This window comes from Lathamus discolor, chromosome 3 (assembly GCF_037157495.1).
Source record: "Lathamus discolor isolate bLatDis1 chromosome 3, bLatDis1.hap1, whole genome shotgun sequence".
Classification (NCBI taxonomy): Eukaryota; Metazoa; Chordata; class Aves; order Psittaciformes; family Psittacidae; genus Lathamus; species Lathamus discolor.
In genome coordinates this window covers 116,523,863-116,542,690 of record NC_088886.1, presented here as the reverse complement: position 1 = coordinate 116,542,690, position 18,828 = coordinate 116,523,863, and the positions used below count along the sequence as shown (strand labels likewise).

General features: G+C 38.0%; 1 protein-coding gene across 1 annotated transcript in view; it reads right to left on the bottom strand.

The window, feature by feature from the left end:
• LRP1B (LDL receptor related protein 1B) overlaps nucleotides 1–18,828 on the bottom strand; it is a 585,099-nt gene that overhangs the window by 149,541 nt on the left and 416,730 nt on the right. Inside the window, exons 42-45 of the mRNA XM_065670655.1 lie at nucleotides 18,395–18,584; nucleotides 16,756–16,960; nucleotides 3,477–3,669; nucleotides 2,890–3,015 (exon numbers count right to left, since the gene is read on the bottom strand). Of these exons, the coding sequence (XP_065526727.1) occupies nucleotides 2,890–3,015; nucleotides 3,477–3,669; nucleotides 16,756–16,960; nucleotides 18,395–18,584 (714 nt within the window). The remainder of the gene's footprint in view (nucleotides 1–2,889; nucleotides 3,016–3,476; nucleotides 3,670–16,755; nucleotides 16,961–18,394; nucleotides 18,585–18,828) is intronic.

The window sequence follows — 18,828 nt, the reverse complement described above, 5'->3', positions numbered from 1 at the left end:
ATACTTCCATATATTCAATTACAGAACGAGGTCTTCCTCTGAAATCTCAGTGGCTTTATAATGCACTATGTAAATACTTAACAAGAACAACATGTATGTGTGAGCCAAAGGTAAAGTTGGAGGGGGAACTATGAAGTGCATGAAAGCATAGAATAGAACCTTGGCAATTCACATATTTGTTTAGGATATGTTGATAGCTTCTGCATGATTACACTGCTGATGCATATGAACGTGATCCATATGCATATATGATCTTATATGATATATGATATGCATTATGAATATGCATATTTAATGTATGCATCTGGTTTCACTTATTATCAATATTTTAGTAAACTGAGTAAAAGGCAAAGCTATGGATAAAAATAAATATGGCAAAGAAATTTCAGGATTAAAATCTTATACACAATAACCAAGCAATTAGCCTGGTATGGTATAAAAGTAATTTCAGGTTCCTCAGAGCTGTGTAGCTGAGCTGCCAAGCCTATGGATCAGATTCTGAAGGACTGGGGTCCAGTCCTAAGGATGCCTGCAGCTGGTTTAAAATAATGCCAGTACTTAAGGTGTATTTCTGCCCTTTACCTCACTGCAGTCTTCTCACTAGCTCTCTGTAACTGGCTCTACTGATCTTAGAATCATAGAATAGAGTTGGAAAGGACCTTAAGATCATCAAGTTCCAACCCCCCTGCATGGGCAGGGACACCTCACACTAAACCATGTCACCCAAGGCTCTGTCCAACCTGGCCTTGAACACTGCCAGGGATGGAAGATTCACAACTTCCCTGGGCAAAATCTTGCAGCATCAAGTTGAATAAGCTCTGCTCACTGATCCAACCAAAACTGGGTCTAAAGTCCCCAGAAATCTAATTCCCAGTCAAAAAAGCCAGTAAAGTCATCTTTCAGTTACACAACTGTTACTGCTGATAAAAGGCAAATGATGGGAGGAAGAATAAGACAGAAGCACATTTCTTGCTCTTCTTCAACTGATCATTAAACAACAGTATTTTGTCCTGTTATGAAAATAATACGATAAGAAAATACTATTGACTCAGATATACCAGGAAAGCCTAAAAACATTCTAGCATGAAAAAGATCAGTGGCATGACCAAAATAAAATTCGTTACAAAGAAGCAGGCTAGCAAAATAACCAGCATGTCAATGAAGAACTACATCTCTTCATATCCCACATCAACACAGTTCTGCATATACAGACCAGGTTTTTAAAAGCAGCTCTGTATTGGTAGAAGAGAAGCCACTTATTAGGCTGTGCAGGAGCAACAGACTGCCACAGAAGAGTCTGAAGCCGGTAAACTGTCTACACTTCCTGCTAAATCATATCCAAAACGTAAATGTAATTTTTGTTGAATAGTATAGTGTCTCTCTATTGTTATGATAAAAAAATTGATTTAGAGAAAGCAGGTGGATCAAAGCTATGAAAATGAAGCAGCAGAACAGGCATACTTGGCAAATAAACACTGAAGTTGAAAACTTGATCCAAGAGTTCAGACTTCTGCCTCACAGAGGTAAAGGTCCAATTAACCCCTGGAATTTGGAAGAGGTCTCTAACATTGACAGAAGAGCTATAACACAGTGACATTAACCAAGACATAAGGAACCACGTTTCCTTCCCAGTATAATACATAACATTCACCAGCAACATCAGCCTCAAGGAGTCTGCCAACTTAAAGTGATACATTTCCCAATTACTAACTCACAATTCTACATGATTAAATACAACTGCTGGTTAGTAAGTTTAAATACTTTCATATGTCTAAGGACAAGAAATGAAAATAATTGTACTCAACAGAAACAAACTGCAAATAGGAAATGGTGAGCAGAACACAACCACCCAAACTAGAATTTAAGGAGATTATTAACATATTTACCATCAAATAAGCAATCCCAGGCACAGCTACAGACTGGGCAAAGAAGAGATTCAGAGTGGCCCTGCAGAGAAGGACTTGGGGGTGCTGGTCGATGAGAAAATGAACATGGTCCGGCAGTGTGCGCTCACAGCCCAGAAAGCCAACCATATCCTGGGCTGCATCAAAAGGAGCATGACCAGCAGGTCGAAGGAGGTGATCCTGCCCCTTTACTCTGCTCTTGTGAGACCTCACCTGGAGTATTGTGTGCAGTTCTGGTGCCCTCAACATAAAAAGGACATGGAACTGCTGGAACAAGTCCAGAGGAGGGCCACGAGGATGATCAGGGGACTGGAGCACCTCCCGTATGAAGATAGGCTGAGGAAGTTGGGGCTGTTCAGCCTGGAGAAGAGAAGGCTGCGTGGAGACCTCATAGCAGCCTTCCAGTATCTGAAGGGGGCCTATAGGGATGCTGGGGAGGGACTCTTTGTCAGGGACTGTAGTGACAGGGCAAGGGGTAACGGGTTAAAACTTAAACAGGGGAAGTTTAGATTGGATATAAGGAGGAAATTCTTTCCTGTTAGGGTGGTGAGACACTGCAATGGGTTGCCCAGGGAGGTTGTGAGTGCTGAATCCCTGGCGGTGTTCAAGGCCAGGTTGGATGAAGCCTTGTGTGGGATGGTTTAGTGTGAGGTGTCCCTGCCCATGGCAGGGGGGTTGGAACTAGATAATCTTGAGGTCCTTTCCAACCCTAACTATTCTATGATTCTAAGAAATAAGAATTTATAATAAGTAGATATGCATGAATGTATTTTTACTCCCAAAGTAAATTTAAGCATTAATGCTTTTTACCCCCAAAGCCTTGTAAGACATAAAATAGTAAAAAGTTTCATACATGCTGAATTGCCAGATCAATTTTTACAGTATATAGATCAAAAAAATTAATGGCTTGGCCCAACTGTCTTTGCTTATGATAGCCAACTGTATCACATCATAGAAAAACATTGTGTCAGCTAGTATTACTTACTCACACATCTGTTATCATCTATCAGTATTCTATCCCCTCTACATGAGCAGTTTACTCGTCCATCAGGAGTCAGAAGGCATAAATCATGACAACCTCCATTCATTAGTGCACAAGGAGATAACTCACCTGAAAAACAAATGATAAAAGATGAAGTCTGTTTTATTAAATTTCCTTCAGTGGTCAATGTCTTTGAGAAAGCAAAGATCGACATAGCTCAGATTCATGGGCAACTGATTCAAGTTTTATCAGTCATATGAAAATGCTTCAGATACTAGCATACTAAAGATAAACAGTGGAGTTCCTTTAATCTAATAATTTTAAACCCAAAAAACATTAAAAACTGCTGATATTTGACAGGAAATGATTTGACTCTTATCAAATGAGAGCAATGTCCACAGCAGAAAATGGTCATTCAATAACATTTACTTGGGGAAGAGGTTACAGCCAATCTTTTGTTAACAGTTCCTACAACAAAAATAATTTATGAAACACCATGAAATGTATTAACTTGGTTAAAATTAAGTAAAATTCTTGAAACAAATTCTACTGGAATTAACAAAATAACATTATCTTGCTTTGTAACTTACAACTGTTAGTATCATTGGCAACAGCAATAATGCCCATTGGCTGATGTGGGATATCAGAACGAAGAACTTTTGTATCTCCTCCTGTATATTTACTGGAACGGAGAATAGCTCTCCTCACTCCATCTGACCAGAAGATATAATCATCATATACAGCCAGGCTGAGAAAGGTCCCTGGTCCAGATTTAACAATTACCTAAAATACGTAAGTACAGAAGAGAAACATGAGAAGGAATGTTGTTGCTGAACAAGTTTTAAAAGTGCAAATTGACTCAAATAACTTCATAGTTCTAGACAAACAATTCTTCTGTACTTACAGAACCTGAAAAAATGAAATTGGTGCACTTAAAGTGTGTCAAAAGGATGCTACAAGAGTCCAAATATCAGAAATCCAGGCAGCTGTCTTTTAATTAAAATAAAAAAAAAAAAAAAATCACTGTTTATCTAAATGTGCCTGTAAAAATACCCGCTCAACACACTACCTGCTGTCGTGGTTTAAGCCCAGCTGGCAACTCAGAACCACGCAGCCACTCGCTCACTCACCCCACTTCTTCCTCCCCTTGCTCCCAGGGGATGGGGAGGAGAACTGAAAGAATGTAACTCCCGTGGGTTGAGATAAGAACAGTCCAGGAACTAAGGTATAACACAAACCACTACTGCTACCACCAATAATAATAATGATAAGGGAAATAACAAGAGAAGAGAATACAACTGCTCACCACCCGCCAACCGATACCCAGCCACACCTGAGCAGCAATCTGGCCCTTCCAGGTTGCTCCCTCCTAAAATCAAATCCCCTTGAGGTACACATCGGACTTCCCCATCATCCCGCATTACCCACCAAGTATATCCAGGTCCCTGAGCAAAAGCAATACCATGAGTGGGTTTGCCTTTACCTGAAGCAGGAATAACCCAGACTGTCTTCCCCAGCAAATTCTTTATGTTCACCACAGGAACTTTACCCCATTCTACAGTATGTAAAAGTTCTAGTTGGGCTGGGCCAGCCCTGCTGGAAGAAATCCTGGTGTTGACCAACCAGGTGGTTGTGTAAGTGTGTATCCCAATGTTTGAAAGTTCTACCACCCATTGCTCTCAGAGTAGTTAAAGCCCATTGTACTGTTCAATTCTGCCAGAGGCTGGTGCATGATAGGGGATGCGATATACCCACTCAATGGCATGCTCTTTGGCCCAAGTGTCTATAAGTTTGTTCTGGAAATGAGTCCCATTGTCTGAATCATTTCTCCCTGGGGTGCCATGTTGCCACAAAATCTGTTTCTCAAGGCCCAAGATAGTGTTCCAGGCAGTGGTGTGAGGCACAGCGTATGTTTCCAGCCATCCGGTGATTGCTTCCACCATGGTAAGCACATGGCGCTTGCCTTGGCGGGTTGGTGGGAGTGTAATATAGCCAATCTGCCAGGCCTCCCCATATTTGTACTTTAGCCATTGTCCTCCATACCAGAGAGGCTTTAACTGCTTGGCTTGCTTAACTGCAGCACATGTTTCGCAGTCATGAATAACCTGGGCAATAGTGTCCATTGCTAAGTCCAACCCTCCATCACAAACCCATCTGTATGTTGCATCTCTGCCCTGATAGCCTGAAGTGTCATGGGCCCACCAGGCCAAAAATAATTCACCCTTATGTTGCCAATCTAAGTCCATCTGAGCCACTTCAATCTTAGCAGCTTTATCCACCTGTTGGTTGTTCTGGTGTTCCTCGGTGGCCTGACTCTTGGGTGTGTGCACATCTACATGGCATACCTTCATCACTGGGTTCTGCACCAGGCAGCGATATCTTGCCATAGTGCAGCAGCCCAGATCGGTTTACCTCTGCGTTGCCAGTTGCTTTGCTTCCATTGCTGCAACCACCCCCACAGGGCATTTGCCACCATCCATGAGTCAGTGTAGAGATAAAGTACTGGCCACTTTTTTCATTCAGCATTGTCCAAGGCCAGCTGGATGGCTTTCACCTCAGCAAACTGACTCGATTCACCTTCTCCTTCAGCAGTTTCTGCAACTTGTCACTGGGGACTCCATACAGCTGTTTCCATCTCTGACACTTCCAAAACACTGGAGGGGCCCACTGGACTAGATAGTTGCACATACTGTCCCACACAACCTGCCACTCATGACTGTCCAGCCTTGGGGAAAATCTATTGGTGGTCCTCCTTTATCGTTGTCTAACCCTAGACAAGACCCAAACCTGAACCTGCTTAACTTTCGAGATAAGACAAAATGGGCCATTCCCAGGGTGGTATGGCCGTGGGTAAACACACTCTGTATGTGTGCCAACATGCTGATCCCCATCATAATCACCAGGCAGGTCTCAAGGGTATTCAAAGGCCATACAAAACCTTCAAACTCTCAAATGATGCTGTAAATAGTTTGGGGAGGGGGGGGTGGGTTGGGGCTGGGAACGTCACTGAATGTGTCCTTCATACCCAAGGAGAAAAGAAAAAAAGATATGTAATTGCTAAACAATTCCATTATATAGCTCCTAAAGAACAGAACTGATGACCACACTGGGAACGCAAGCCAGACCAGTTTCATAATCAGTGAGTCTATTGTATTACAAGTCATTACCATAAAGTACAGCGGAACAAGAACCATAGCCCAGGCCCCCCAGACGATAAAAACTGAAACAGCAAACACCGGCTGTAAGTAAGGTACGACATGCTGAAACTCTGAGATCAAGAGTAGCAACTTTGAGCACCAATAAATCAGCATTGTGATGAGTGACTATTAATCCAAAACAATAAATGCTTACCACAAATACGATTAGACACACTCTGGTCAGATCTGTCATTATCTCAACCCTTCGGGCCCCACGTTGGGCACTACAAAGAACTGTCATGGTTTAAGCCCAGCCAGTAGTTCAGAACCATGCAGCCACTTGCTCACTCCCCCTGTTCTTCCTCCCTGCACTCCTGGAGGGATGGTGAGGAGAACTGAAAGAATTTAACTCCCATGGGTTGAGATAAGAACAGTCCAGTAACTAAGGTATAACACAAACCACTGCTGCTACCACCAATAATAATAATGATACAGGAAATAACAAGGGAAGAGAATACAACCGCTCACCACCCTCTGATTGACACCCAGACCCACCAGAGCAGCGATCTGGCCCTATCAGGTAACTGTCCCCAGTTTATATAGTGGGCATGGTGTGCTGTGGTATGGAATACCCCTTTGGATAGTTTGGGTCAGGTGTCCTGTCTGTGCTTCCTCCTGGCTTCCCCTCCTCCCTGGCAGAGCAAGAGACTCAGAAAGTCCTTGGTCAGAGTAAACGTTATTGAGCAACAACTAAAAACATCGGTGTTATCAGCACTGTTCCCAGGCTGAAATTCAAAAACGCACCACCGCAACAGCTACTAAGAAGCAGGAAAAATGACTGCTACTGCTGAACCCAGGTCACCTGAGTGAGAAGAAGAGGTACTGTAGCATGGCTGAAAGTCTAAAAACTCTTAGTCTTTATGAATCAAAGCATAAAGCATGTTTCAGAATTGAAGAACTTTCACCATATGATCACATTAGAAACTTGAACCCAAGACAACAGATGTTTTGTTTTGTGTTGTTTTGTTTTTTAAAACTCCTCAGTCACTACACTAATCATCAGTTTAAAATCTAGAAAGAAAATATTAATTGCAGTTCATTGTGGTAGGGTTTGAAAGCAAACTGCAGAAATACAATTAATCCCAGTCTAAATCACAGCTCCTGTGAAGTACTTTCATACATGTTCTTTCTATGCATCAGAATTAAATATGTAACACATGTACATTCTGAAGAATATAACACTTTTTAATCAGTTCTACAGTTGAAAAAATAATTTTGGCCAGAGTTAGTGAAAGGGGATTATTATTTATCCATTGGATAAATAATGGAAATAAATAATATTCTGAACATATTTATTGCATTGCATTCTTTCATATTTCTCTGTGAAAATTAATAATTTATGTATATATATAAAATGGGAACAGTTCTGATCCAGACTGGCAAAAACCTCTCTATATCTATGTATCTAGCTGCTACTTATCATAGGGAAATTGGGATTAAAGAAAACAAACAAACAAAAAAGTTAATAATAAATAATCTTCCTTTTAACTACCTAACAGAAAGCACTCTTTTCATAATCATGAATGCTCAACCTATATCTCTAATTAGGTCACCATGGTTTTTCATCTGCTTTATTTCCCTTATAGAATCAAACAATAGTTAGGGTTGAAAAGGACCTTAAGATCATCTAGTTCCAGCCCCCCTGCCATGAGCAGGGACACCTCACGCTAAACCATGTCACCCAAGGCTCTGTCCAACCTGGCCTTGAACACTGCCAGGGATGGAGCATTCACAGCTTCCCTGGGCAACCCATTGCAGTGCCTCGCCACCCTTACAGTAAAGAATTTCCTCCTTATATCCAATCTAAACTTTCCCTCTGTAAGTTTTAACCTGTTACCCCTTGTCCTATCACTACAGTCCCTAATGAATAGTCACAGAATCACAGAATCCCAAGGGTTGGAAGGGACCTAAAAAGATCATCTAGTCCAACCCCCCTGCAAGAGCAGGGTAACCTACAGTACATCACACAGGAACTTGTCCAGGCGGGCCTTGAATATCTCCAGTGTAGGAGACTCCACAACCCCCCTGGGCAACCTGTTCCAGTGCTCTGTCACTCTTACAGTAAAGAAGTTCTTCCTGATGTTAACGTGGAACTTCCTATGCTCCAGTTTACACCCATTGCCCCTTGTCCTATCACTGGATATCACTGAAAAAAGCCTAGCTCCATCATCCTGACACCTACCCTTCACATATTTGTAAACATTGATGAGGTCACCCCTCAGTCTCCTCTTTTGCAAGCTAAAGAGACCCAGCTCCCTCAGCCTCTCCTCATAAGGGAGATGTTCCATCCCCAGTATTCCTATAGCCCCCTTCAGATACTGGAAGGCTGCTATGAAGTCTCCCTAAGGACCTTTATAATAACAATGTGAGTTACTTGAAATATAAAGGATAATTATCTGCATATACACTGAATATCTGATGAATTTGAGCTGTTGATGCTGTCTACACACATACACATAGGTTGCACTTGCAGGCAGAGCGAACTGGTACACTGTTTAGCCTACTTGCAACTGGATATTGCGTACCATTTTTTTTAAATGAAGAAATGAGAAAGAAGTAGTAATGGTCAGTCCTATATTTAATAAATAAATGGGGGGGGGGGAAGTTTTCTCTTCATATAAATAATTCACCTAATACATAGGATATCCAAATTCAATTTTGTGGAATAACATCCCATAACATCCCTCCCCCTGCTCCTTTTTCCCTTATAACTATGCTTTGAAGATTAAGATGCCTTAGCTTTTCAGTATTCAGTACCAAGTAATGCTTCAGTGAGAGTTTGTTCACACCTATGTCAGTTCAATGCCCATGGTATTTCAACAATGCTAACATAAATAATTGCAGTCAAGTGCATGGGAGTGTTTCTGGCCATGTTTAAATTCACTTAGATAAAGTGTCAAAATTACTTATATTAATCAGATAATTATAACAAATTATGCATTAATATGCATATTATACATTTCTGCATATATGAAAAAAGGTCTGACCAGCATATCCCTTTTTTCAGCAGACTTTTTCCACTGATAAATGTACCAAGAAGACATTTTCTCTAACCAACCTTTTTCCAAAATTAAAATTATTAAAAGATTAATGAGAATGGATCAATAACAAAAAGGCCTCTTCCGTAACTGTGCACATTTACTGTAAGACACTTTGTGTACTACACTTTAGAGCCTATGCTATTCATATTCAGACACATTTCTGTGGGAAAAGGAATAAATTTGATCATGTATGATTCTGAAGGTTCTGTACAAAATCTGGCCATGCAGATTATGCAACCCCACATTTTTTTCTCTATGATAATGTGAAATTGCAACAGTTTGAAGGACTTCATTGTCACAGCCAATGCTAAAGATATCACAATGTTCAGCTTTCTGTGTTCTGTAGCAGTGTTGCAGTTTTTCTCCAGAAATTCTTTGTTAAAAGAATGTAAATTCATTACAGAACTGATCACCATTATTTAACCTGGGGAGATTTGAGATCCAAATAAAGGGTCACAAAAGCTAACATCCAGGAACATTTGTTCACTAGCGCTTCATTCACTGAAGTCTCCTCCAATGTCACTGGCTTTATTCAAGCTCCCAAAAGAAAGTGTTCCTATTTCTACTAGCTTTTGTTCACCTTTACAGCCCTTTTAAATTTCTAGAGTTTTTGTTTGTTTGGGTTGTTTGGGGTTTTTTTTTCTGTTTGTTTGTTTGTTTTTAAATCTTGATGGCACAACTAGAGGAGCAGAATTAACTGAAAGACAATTTCTTTGAAAATCTGTTCATCCTTTGGCTACTTGCCAAATCATGTGGAAGTCCTGAGGATTCAGTGTCAACCAAATTTGCTATGTATCAGACCTGTTCTAAGTCATCTATGTTTCTAAATTTTGCAGTCTGTACAGTCTGCATGTCCATTTTCCCAGCAGCATCTGCAGCTCTGTTCAGAGGTACCTGCAGATTCACCAGCAGGATCATGTAACAAAAAATCAGGTTCTTACACTGTGACCCTACTGAAATCCTCCCTGGGTGACACCATCTGGCTGGCCCAGGATGGGTACGAAGCACAGAACTTGCATTAAATTATCAGTAAGAATTAGGTTCATAACGATTCTTACCATGACAATGTCTAACTTATAAAAAGACATTTTTTAAAGATGAGTTTATAAAGTTAATGCACCAGCTTAAAATACAAAGTTGCTGTCCTGGTTTCAGCTGAGAGTTAACTGTCTTCCTAGTAGCTGGTACAGTGCTGTTTTGGCTTTAGTCTGAGAACAATGCTGGTAATACAATGATGCTTTAGTTATTGCTAAGTAGCACTTATGCTGATCAAGGACTTTTCAGTCTCTCATGTTCTGCAGCAAGGAGGGGCACGAGAAGCTGGGAGGAAGCAGAGACAGGACATCTGCCTCAAACTAGCCAAAGGGGTATTCCATACCACAGCCCGTCATGCTCAGTGTATAAACTGGGGGAAGCTACCTGGAAGGAACCAATCACAGCTCGGGTTGGGCTGGGTATCTGTCAGGAGGTGGTGAGAAATTGTACATGCACCACTTGTGTTTATGGGTTTTTTCCTTTCCACTTTTAGTTCATATTCTCTCCCCTTGTTATTTCCTTATCTCTATTATTATTATTATATAGTATGGCATTAGTATTATATTGTATTTTAGTTATTAAGCTGTTCTTATCTCAACCTACAGGTTTTACACTCCTTTGATTCTTCTCCCTATCCCACCCATGGAGGGGAAATTGGGGGTTAAGCAAGCGTTTGTGTGGTACTGAGTTACCTGCTGGGTTTAAACTACAGAAGTTGATTTTCATTAATTTAACTATAACAAATCACTATTGATAACACTTCTCTTTCAAAATGCTTAATAAATGGGCAGTGGCATCTAATAAAGATTTTAAATGCTTTTAAAGGGTTCAAATACAAGCTGGGGTCTGCAGTAGAATGACAAATATAGTATAGAAAACTATACTTACAAAGGTTTAAATTAATGGCATTTTAAAGCCAATTCTATAATAAATCATACAAGTCCAAAGCAACACCAGTAATCTAAAAATAACATTTCAGATGAAAATCAGAAATATCAGTCTGGCAGAACCTTCTTATACACACCACATTAATCAAAATTAGCTAACAGATTTTATTGTTTCAAATAGAAGACACAGAATAGCATAACATTTATTATTCAGTTATGAATACTGTTTTAAAAATATTATAGACAAGGCATCTATGGAAAAAAAAAAAAAAGACACTGTGATAGAGGAAATCAGCTGTATAGCCAAGGGGGAAATCAAATAACCCAAGTCATAACTTTTATGCATTCGATTTACCCGCCTAAAGAAATACACTTAAATAAGTTAAGTAACTTGTTTTGCCTTTTATTGATGTTATTGCTTTAATAAAAAGCAAAAATGCTATCTCTTCCTAGATAAACAAATCTATCAGCCTTGATCTGGAGTATTCAAATTCTGATCTTCCAACAATGTGAAGTTGTTGGGAAAAAAATGTTTTGTTAACCAGGAAAAAAAAAAAAAAAATCAAGTACATTTTCCAGTGCCTGAAGAGGCTGACAAGAAAGCTGGAAAGGGACTTTTTACAAGGGCATGTAGGGACAGGAAGGGGGAATGGCTTTAAACTGAAAGAGGGAAGATTTAGATTATGTATTAGGAAGAAATACTTCACCATGAGGGTAATAGGACACTGGAACAGGCTGCCTAGAGATGCTGTGGCTGCCCCATCCCTGGCAGTGTTCAAGGGCAGGCTGGAAGCAGCTGTGAGCAACCTGGTCTAGTGGAAGGTGTCCCTGCCCATGGCAGGGCATTGGAACCGGATGATCTTGAGGGTCTCTTCCAACCCAAAACATTCTGTGATTTTATAAATAAAATAAATATTTTGGGTGGTGGGTGTGAGTGGGAATTGAAAAGGGAGGTTATAGACAGAAGAAGAACTTGTAATTGGTGAACTTGTGAGTTTACCAATTACCTATTTCTTTTGCCACAAAAGAAATTAGAATTTCTAGTCAACACTTGTGTTGGATTTTTTCTGGCAGAACAGTGCCAATACCCTATTAAGAATAATCATGCTTTTTCTTGATTGGTCTGAATAAAGATTGTATTTTCATCATTGTCATACCTTTGATTAATGGATTTTCATTTATTGTCTCTTTTAAAAATACATAATAATTAACTGGATTTGCAATCACATAGCAAGGGATACAAGGGACATACAGCATTTACCAAGAATGGTAAAATCCTGTTTCAAAGAGAAATGTCCAAGTGCAATGTAACAAAATCAGAAGCGTTTCCTCTTCAACAATTATTTTTTGTTTCTCCATGCTAGAAATGAATTCTACATTTCTAATTGTTAAAATTTTGCATAACTTATATCTGTTCTGGCTACTTCTGCTGATTCCTTGGTGAGTTATTCAGCCACTTCTCAAGGTCACCATGAATACTTTCCAAGAATCGACCAAAATTACTCTGCTGTTCTCAATCATACTTGTACTAAAAATAAATATAATGCTAGGTCAGAAAAGTCATTTTAGATGTCAATCACAAAGTCATGTTTTTCATAAATGCACAGCCAAATCTTTAACTTGCATTTCTGAAGAACAGACCTGATAAAATGTTACTGAAGATAATAGAAGCTGAAAATCAACTTTGAAATCCGTTTAATAACTTAAATATAGAATCCCAACAAAATAAACCATATATTCTAGAAATTGAAAGTTATAATTACTGGAAGGTTGCAGTTACACAAAGGTTATAATTACTGGAATCACCTCTAAAACCATATTGATTTTTAAAATCACACCTACAGGTCCACAAAACCATAATTAAGACCAAAACATTTCAGCCTGAATGTTAGAAAATAACCAGACTTCTACTTCTTGGTTCTCAGTACACCAAATGCTACAGAATACTCAACATTGAAGAAGAAAAAAACACCAAGCCAAAACAAAAACAAAACTAAAAAACCCAAACAAAAAACCAAAAAAACTGAAGATGCAAAATGACAAGACACAAATGAAAAACCCCCACCAGTCCAAAACCAAACCACAAAAAAAACCCCAACATACAAAACAAAAAAAACCCCAAAACAAAACCAAACAAAATAGGTCATGATTTATTGGAAAAAATAAGTCCAAACATTAAATCAGGTTTATCTGCTGTTGGCTTACTCTGTGTTCAGGAACAAAATGTTATAGTTAAAGCATTAAGCAGCTAAAACCAAGTATGGCCACAATATTAAGTCCACTAAGTACAGGAGAAAAACTGAAAGAAAAAGGGAAGGGATTATGAAAAATATAATTACTACTTGTGTTTTTTAAGCAGCAAGATCTGACAGAGCAGAACAAGAAATACAAAAGCAAAAATTCAAAACCAAACAACAACAAAACTTCCTATCTTCTAAGTAATAAAAAAGAACACAACCAAAAATATTCTTTCAGACTTGAAAGATTACTCCAGCAACCAAATACCAGTATTAAAATACCAGCTTAACACAAAATCAATAAAATCGTACAGTCCACTTAAAAAATGTCAATTCGATCCTGCTGAATTATTTTCTACCCATTCAATGTACTAGATTATTGTGGTGAACAGTATGAAGAAAGAAGCTGCTACCTGGAAGAAAATTCGTTACGTTACCATTAGCATTTCATGTTCTGCTATACAATTTCTACCTTTTGTTAACCTAACTGAAACTAGAAGCAATGAAGCAGATACAGTGAGGAAAAGAGTTATCTGCTTAAGCTGTTTTTGAGGAGTGTTTGATGGCAGGACCTTGCTGAAACACCCTAAAGAATCTCAGCTCACCAAAACAGTGGAATGACTGTTGCTTGTATTCTCCTAAAGTATCTTGTCAATCTGGACAGCATATGAATGAAGAAAAACAACTGTCATGGAAATATTATTTCACTAGATCAAGAAAACAATTCCCTGGTTGGATTCTAGCACTCTTGCATGCATCTCCACAGTGATGAGCAACTCTGCTGAAGCTCTCTTAGTAAAGCCAGTACAGTTTCAGTACAAATTTGAATAAAGCAGCCTGGTGTTTTTTTTTCTGGTACGACAATCCCCATCTAACTAATGCAGAAAAAGTCCCTTCAAAACCCAGAAAATGCACACAACTCTGTTTCAAAGTTCATAGCACGTGATAGATCAGTATTTTTGACAACAGAGTTAACGGATTCTCCCAGAACATAAGTTGGTGTAAGACAACAAACCATAGTACAGCTAAACCTCCCCAAAAGCCTTCAGAAGACCATGCTGGACTAAGGTTACTGCTTTCAGGAATTTCTTTGTTACTGTAATGGGGAAGAAATAGTAGCAACAGAGAAATAACTTTGTAGGTAGGGATGGTAATGTACCTAAGGTATTTCAGAAAAGCAACCCACTGGAATAAAACTGCTTCTATGTAACAACTTATGTTCAAGCTCAAGCTCCAGGAACATAAGTGTCTGAACTTGCTTTTAACTTGTAGGCAAACACAATGAAGTACCAGCCCAAGGTCCTGCTTGTGAAGGAAATAAAAGTTGCATATGTTTTTCATATAGGCATTTTTAAATGACCAGTGGACCTTAAATCAATACAATGGTTTGTCATTTGCAATTATAATAATAAAGATGAATACAGCAGATGATGAAATTAAAAAAAATTAAAAAAAAAATCCTCTAATATACTTTCAATCGTCAAAAATGACATTAAAATAGAAGACAAAGGACGGAAAGTCAAGAGGACAATGTCACTATATGTTAGAACTTTTAAATTGTGATCTAAGTCCTATAAAGGCAATAGTTAAGAAAGCTGACAAATATAAGAAAAACAGATAATTTCCTCTGCCCGAATCTCCTGTACTTGTATTTTAAGGTGGCAACAAGCCTCTCAAGAGTCCACTTAAGAATACTTTAATGTGGTAGACAGAAAACTAAGGCCCTTTCCAGACACATAATTATTCAAATCAGTTAGGAATAAACCACATAAGACACAGAACTGACGAATGAAGTAGGATGTAGAAAAATTTCAAATGGCAGAAATTTCAGTTTTTCATTTGAACTAACTATATCCTTTTGTAATTCGGTTAGGAACTCCAAGCTCATTGCATGCAACCCAGTTAAAACTTTTGATCACTTTATTCAGTAACATAAGAGACAATTCTGCAAACACTGTTGAGCTGTTATATGGTTCAATAAGGACCCGTTACATGTACATCTAGAACACCATGTGCTGTTACGTTACATTTTCTAACACAAAAATGCAACAGTAACTGAATGACATACAAATCTAAATGGTATGAATCATCTGTTGAAAGTATGACCCAAATTTAATACCAGTAACTACAGATTTTGTACAGCATTTCAAATCAAGATATAATTAACAGATTAAAAAAAAAAAAAAAAGGAATTTATGAAAGAAGTAAAAGTAGTTTTTCTATCTCCCAACTGACAAAACAAAACCCCAAAGAAAACCATCAAAGGGCCTTCTGTATGTAATTCTCAGATACGCAGGTGGATTTACTGAGCAAAAATCTCAGAAAGTTTATCAATTTTGACAGTGTATATAGCCATAAACTGTAGATGTTAAAATGCATATAGGTGTGGTTTGCCCAGTTTCTGATGCAGTTACTGCATCTAAAAACATTGGTGAGCTGTTATTAATTTACAAAAGAAAACAAAAGGCCAAAGAAATGACACAAACTATATGCATTGTCATGCTGATTTACTTCTTCTGTTCTGCTGCTACAAGATTGGCTCTCTTATTTCCGATAAGGAAATTTTGCCTAAACAAAGTATGTGGAACTTCTCATGGATAATGCCATTTTAATTTCAGATGCAAATATTTAAAAGTTTTATACAGTATATGAAGAATTTATTAAAAATTAATAGACATGAAAGTGAGTTGATATGCCAGATATTATCTTGTAGACCTGGGAATTGAAAATATGACCCAGAACTTGAATGAAAATGAATATGCCCTTCATTCATTTTATCATGCACTTTGGGAGGTACAAAATCCCTAAAAGACTTCATGAGATATGAGAAATGCAGAGCTAAACATGCAACAGAACCATGAGCAAAGATCAACTGCCTTCAGCATGTTCCAAGCAAAAGGTCGACTTAAGCTAAAACTAATAGAGCACTTAAGTATTTTGTACTCAAGTAGAGTACAAAAATATATTATAAGGAAAGAGCAATGCAGTTGAATATATCTGAATGGTTGAATATATCTGAAAATGTATAGTCAGAAAAGAAAAAAGACTTGTACAGTAATACAGAAGCATTGCACAAAAGAAATTCCAGTTTACTCAGATAAGTTGGGCACTGGAAGGAAAATTATAATCCTTCCATGTAAAGCTGAATATTTCTCTACCTCTTCCACTGAAGTTAGCTCTACATTTTTTCAAGCTGATATTACAGAACATTTAGGACAGTGATGCTTCAGGCTCAATAGTAATGCAAACAGACTTCATGATAAGGTCTGCATCTCCAGAAGGTCATACAGGATCTGGAGTGTGTTGAGCACTACTTGTACTTCAGAAGTGATTCAGTTTTAAATCTCATATACAACTAAAAGTAGGAGAAACTTAGCAACTAATAATCTTTCTGTAACATTTTCATTTTAAAGACGCTAAAAAACGCAAACAGATTTACAATTAATATGTTCAGGATTTTTGTTTTACTTACATATCTTTGTGATCCGTCATATTCACACCTCTCAATTTTTCCCAAGCTGCCATCTGAAAAGTAAAGTTTCTCCGCCCTATGATCAATGGTAAGTCCATTTGGTGTCAGAATATCTGTACTAATGATAACCTGTGCATTTTTGCCTGAGAGAGTAGATCTCATGATGCTTGGGAGCTGCTCATTCCAGTTGGTCCAAAACATCAAGCTGTATTAAAATCAAAACAACAAACAAAACATGAGATACATTTTATTATTTAATTCTCTATGAAATGAGCAACAACAACAAAAAAAAAAACCAAAAAAAAAACACCCACATGCCTTTACAGACAATTATAAATGGCATCTATCAATGAAGAAGATGTAATAGCCCAACATACTAGAAATTATAGCTGTTTCCTAGTTCATTAACCTGTATACAAGTACACTTCTTTTTTCTCTTCACAGGTCTGTTCAATTATGATCATACCACTAGAGAGAGATACAAGCTGTGCAACGATATAAACTTAATTGTGTTAATGTGTATATTAGTAATTTCTAACAGTGAAATTAATCTGCAGCTTTTCCTGTGTTAGAAATGTGATACAGACCAAAGGACTGGTAATGCAGAAGGTTGGTAATGGGGAATCAAATCACCTTAATATGCTCTACAGGAGGCTCAATTGGCCCCTTGCTACTGTTAAATAATGGTGGACAAAATGTTACAGAATGAGCTTGGCTGACATTTATACACTAATCAGAACCTGCCCATTCTCTCACTGCAATCTCCATCAGTATTTACTTGATTTATTTATGATACCTAGATAAATAGTATTTTACAGTAGAGCATAAACTCTTAACTTGCATGAACTGCACATGAAGTCACACAGGGAAATAACCTACTTCACTACTGCAACATTGTACGTTCAACAGTCACATCCTGAAAATAGAGCTTCTAAGTCAGAAATGCAGCATAGCCTCCCCAAAGGTGGAGAGTTATAAGCAGAAAAATCAGTTTGCCTTGACTTTCTTCCAGAACTAACAGAGAAGATTAAAGTAACTCAGATTTGTAAGGCACTTATTAGCAAGAGGCTGAAGTAAAAACAAGCCCTTCTGTTATCTTACTAGGAAACAGTCTGATTGAGTGTCAGGAAGGGTACTAAATAAGACTTCTTTCCAGGATGTTTACAAACACTGTAAGTGGAGATCTTGCTATATAATTTTATACAACACTGATACCTGTGATAAACACCTGGGCCTATCAACTTGCCACACAAGAAATTCAAGATTCCTTTTAATAAATGCTTAAATTAATTTTGTTTTTATTTTAGCAGTAAATAGCATGTCTGACAAAATAAATCAGTAAAATCATCACTTGATAGCTCACATTTAGCTCACTTTTCTCAAAACCAGCTTGTTTTTTTTAACATTACATGAAAATTATTATTTAATCTGAAATGTAAGAAAAACATATAAGATGATGTATCTTAATTCTGCAATTGCTTTAAAAACATTAATACTGAGATTTGTCTTCTAAACAAAGAAAATATGCTTAACCCTTGTAGTGTCCAGCAGTATTACTTGACTCTGAAATAAAGAAGTGCTGCTGTATCCTTGACATTAGGCAAAAATTAGAATCTGATAAGAAAGAGGTAACACATACTTTTGACATTCGTCTAGAGCTAACACATGCGGATGATCATCTTCAGACATTGTTATTACTGCTTCCCGGTTGAATGCTCCTCGATGTCTCTGATCAACAGAATGTCTTGTGATTGAGGATGTGGTTGAACTGGTCCAATAGAGAGCATCCCAAGCTCTGTGATATGCAAGTCCCTCCACTGACCCAACATCTGGAAGACATGGTTACAGAGCAATCAAAACTCCTTTTAACAAGATGTCTGCTTCTCTCTTTCTTCAAAGTTGATCCTGCAGAATCACAGAGTTCAGCTATTTCAGCCTGCTGATTCTGCCAATTCTTTTCTTGTTTCACCTGTTTATTATTTTTATTGGAATCAAAGTCTTCTTATTTTTTCATAAATTTCAACAACAAAAAAAGAGAGCAAGATCACTATTAATATCCCTGTACTATATTTG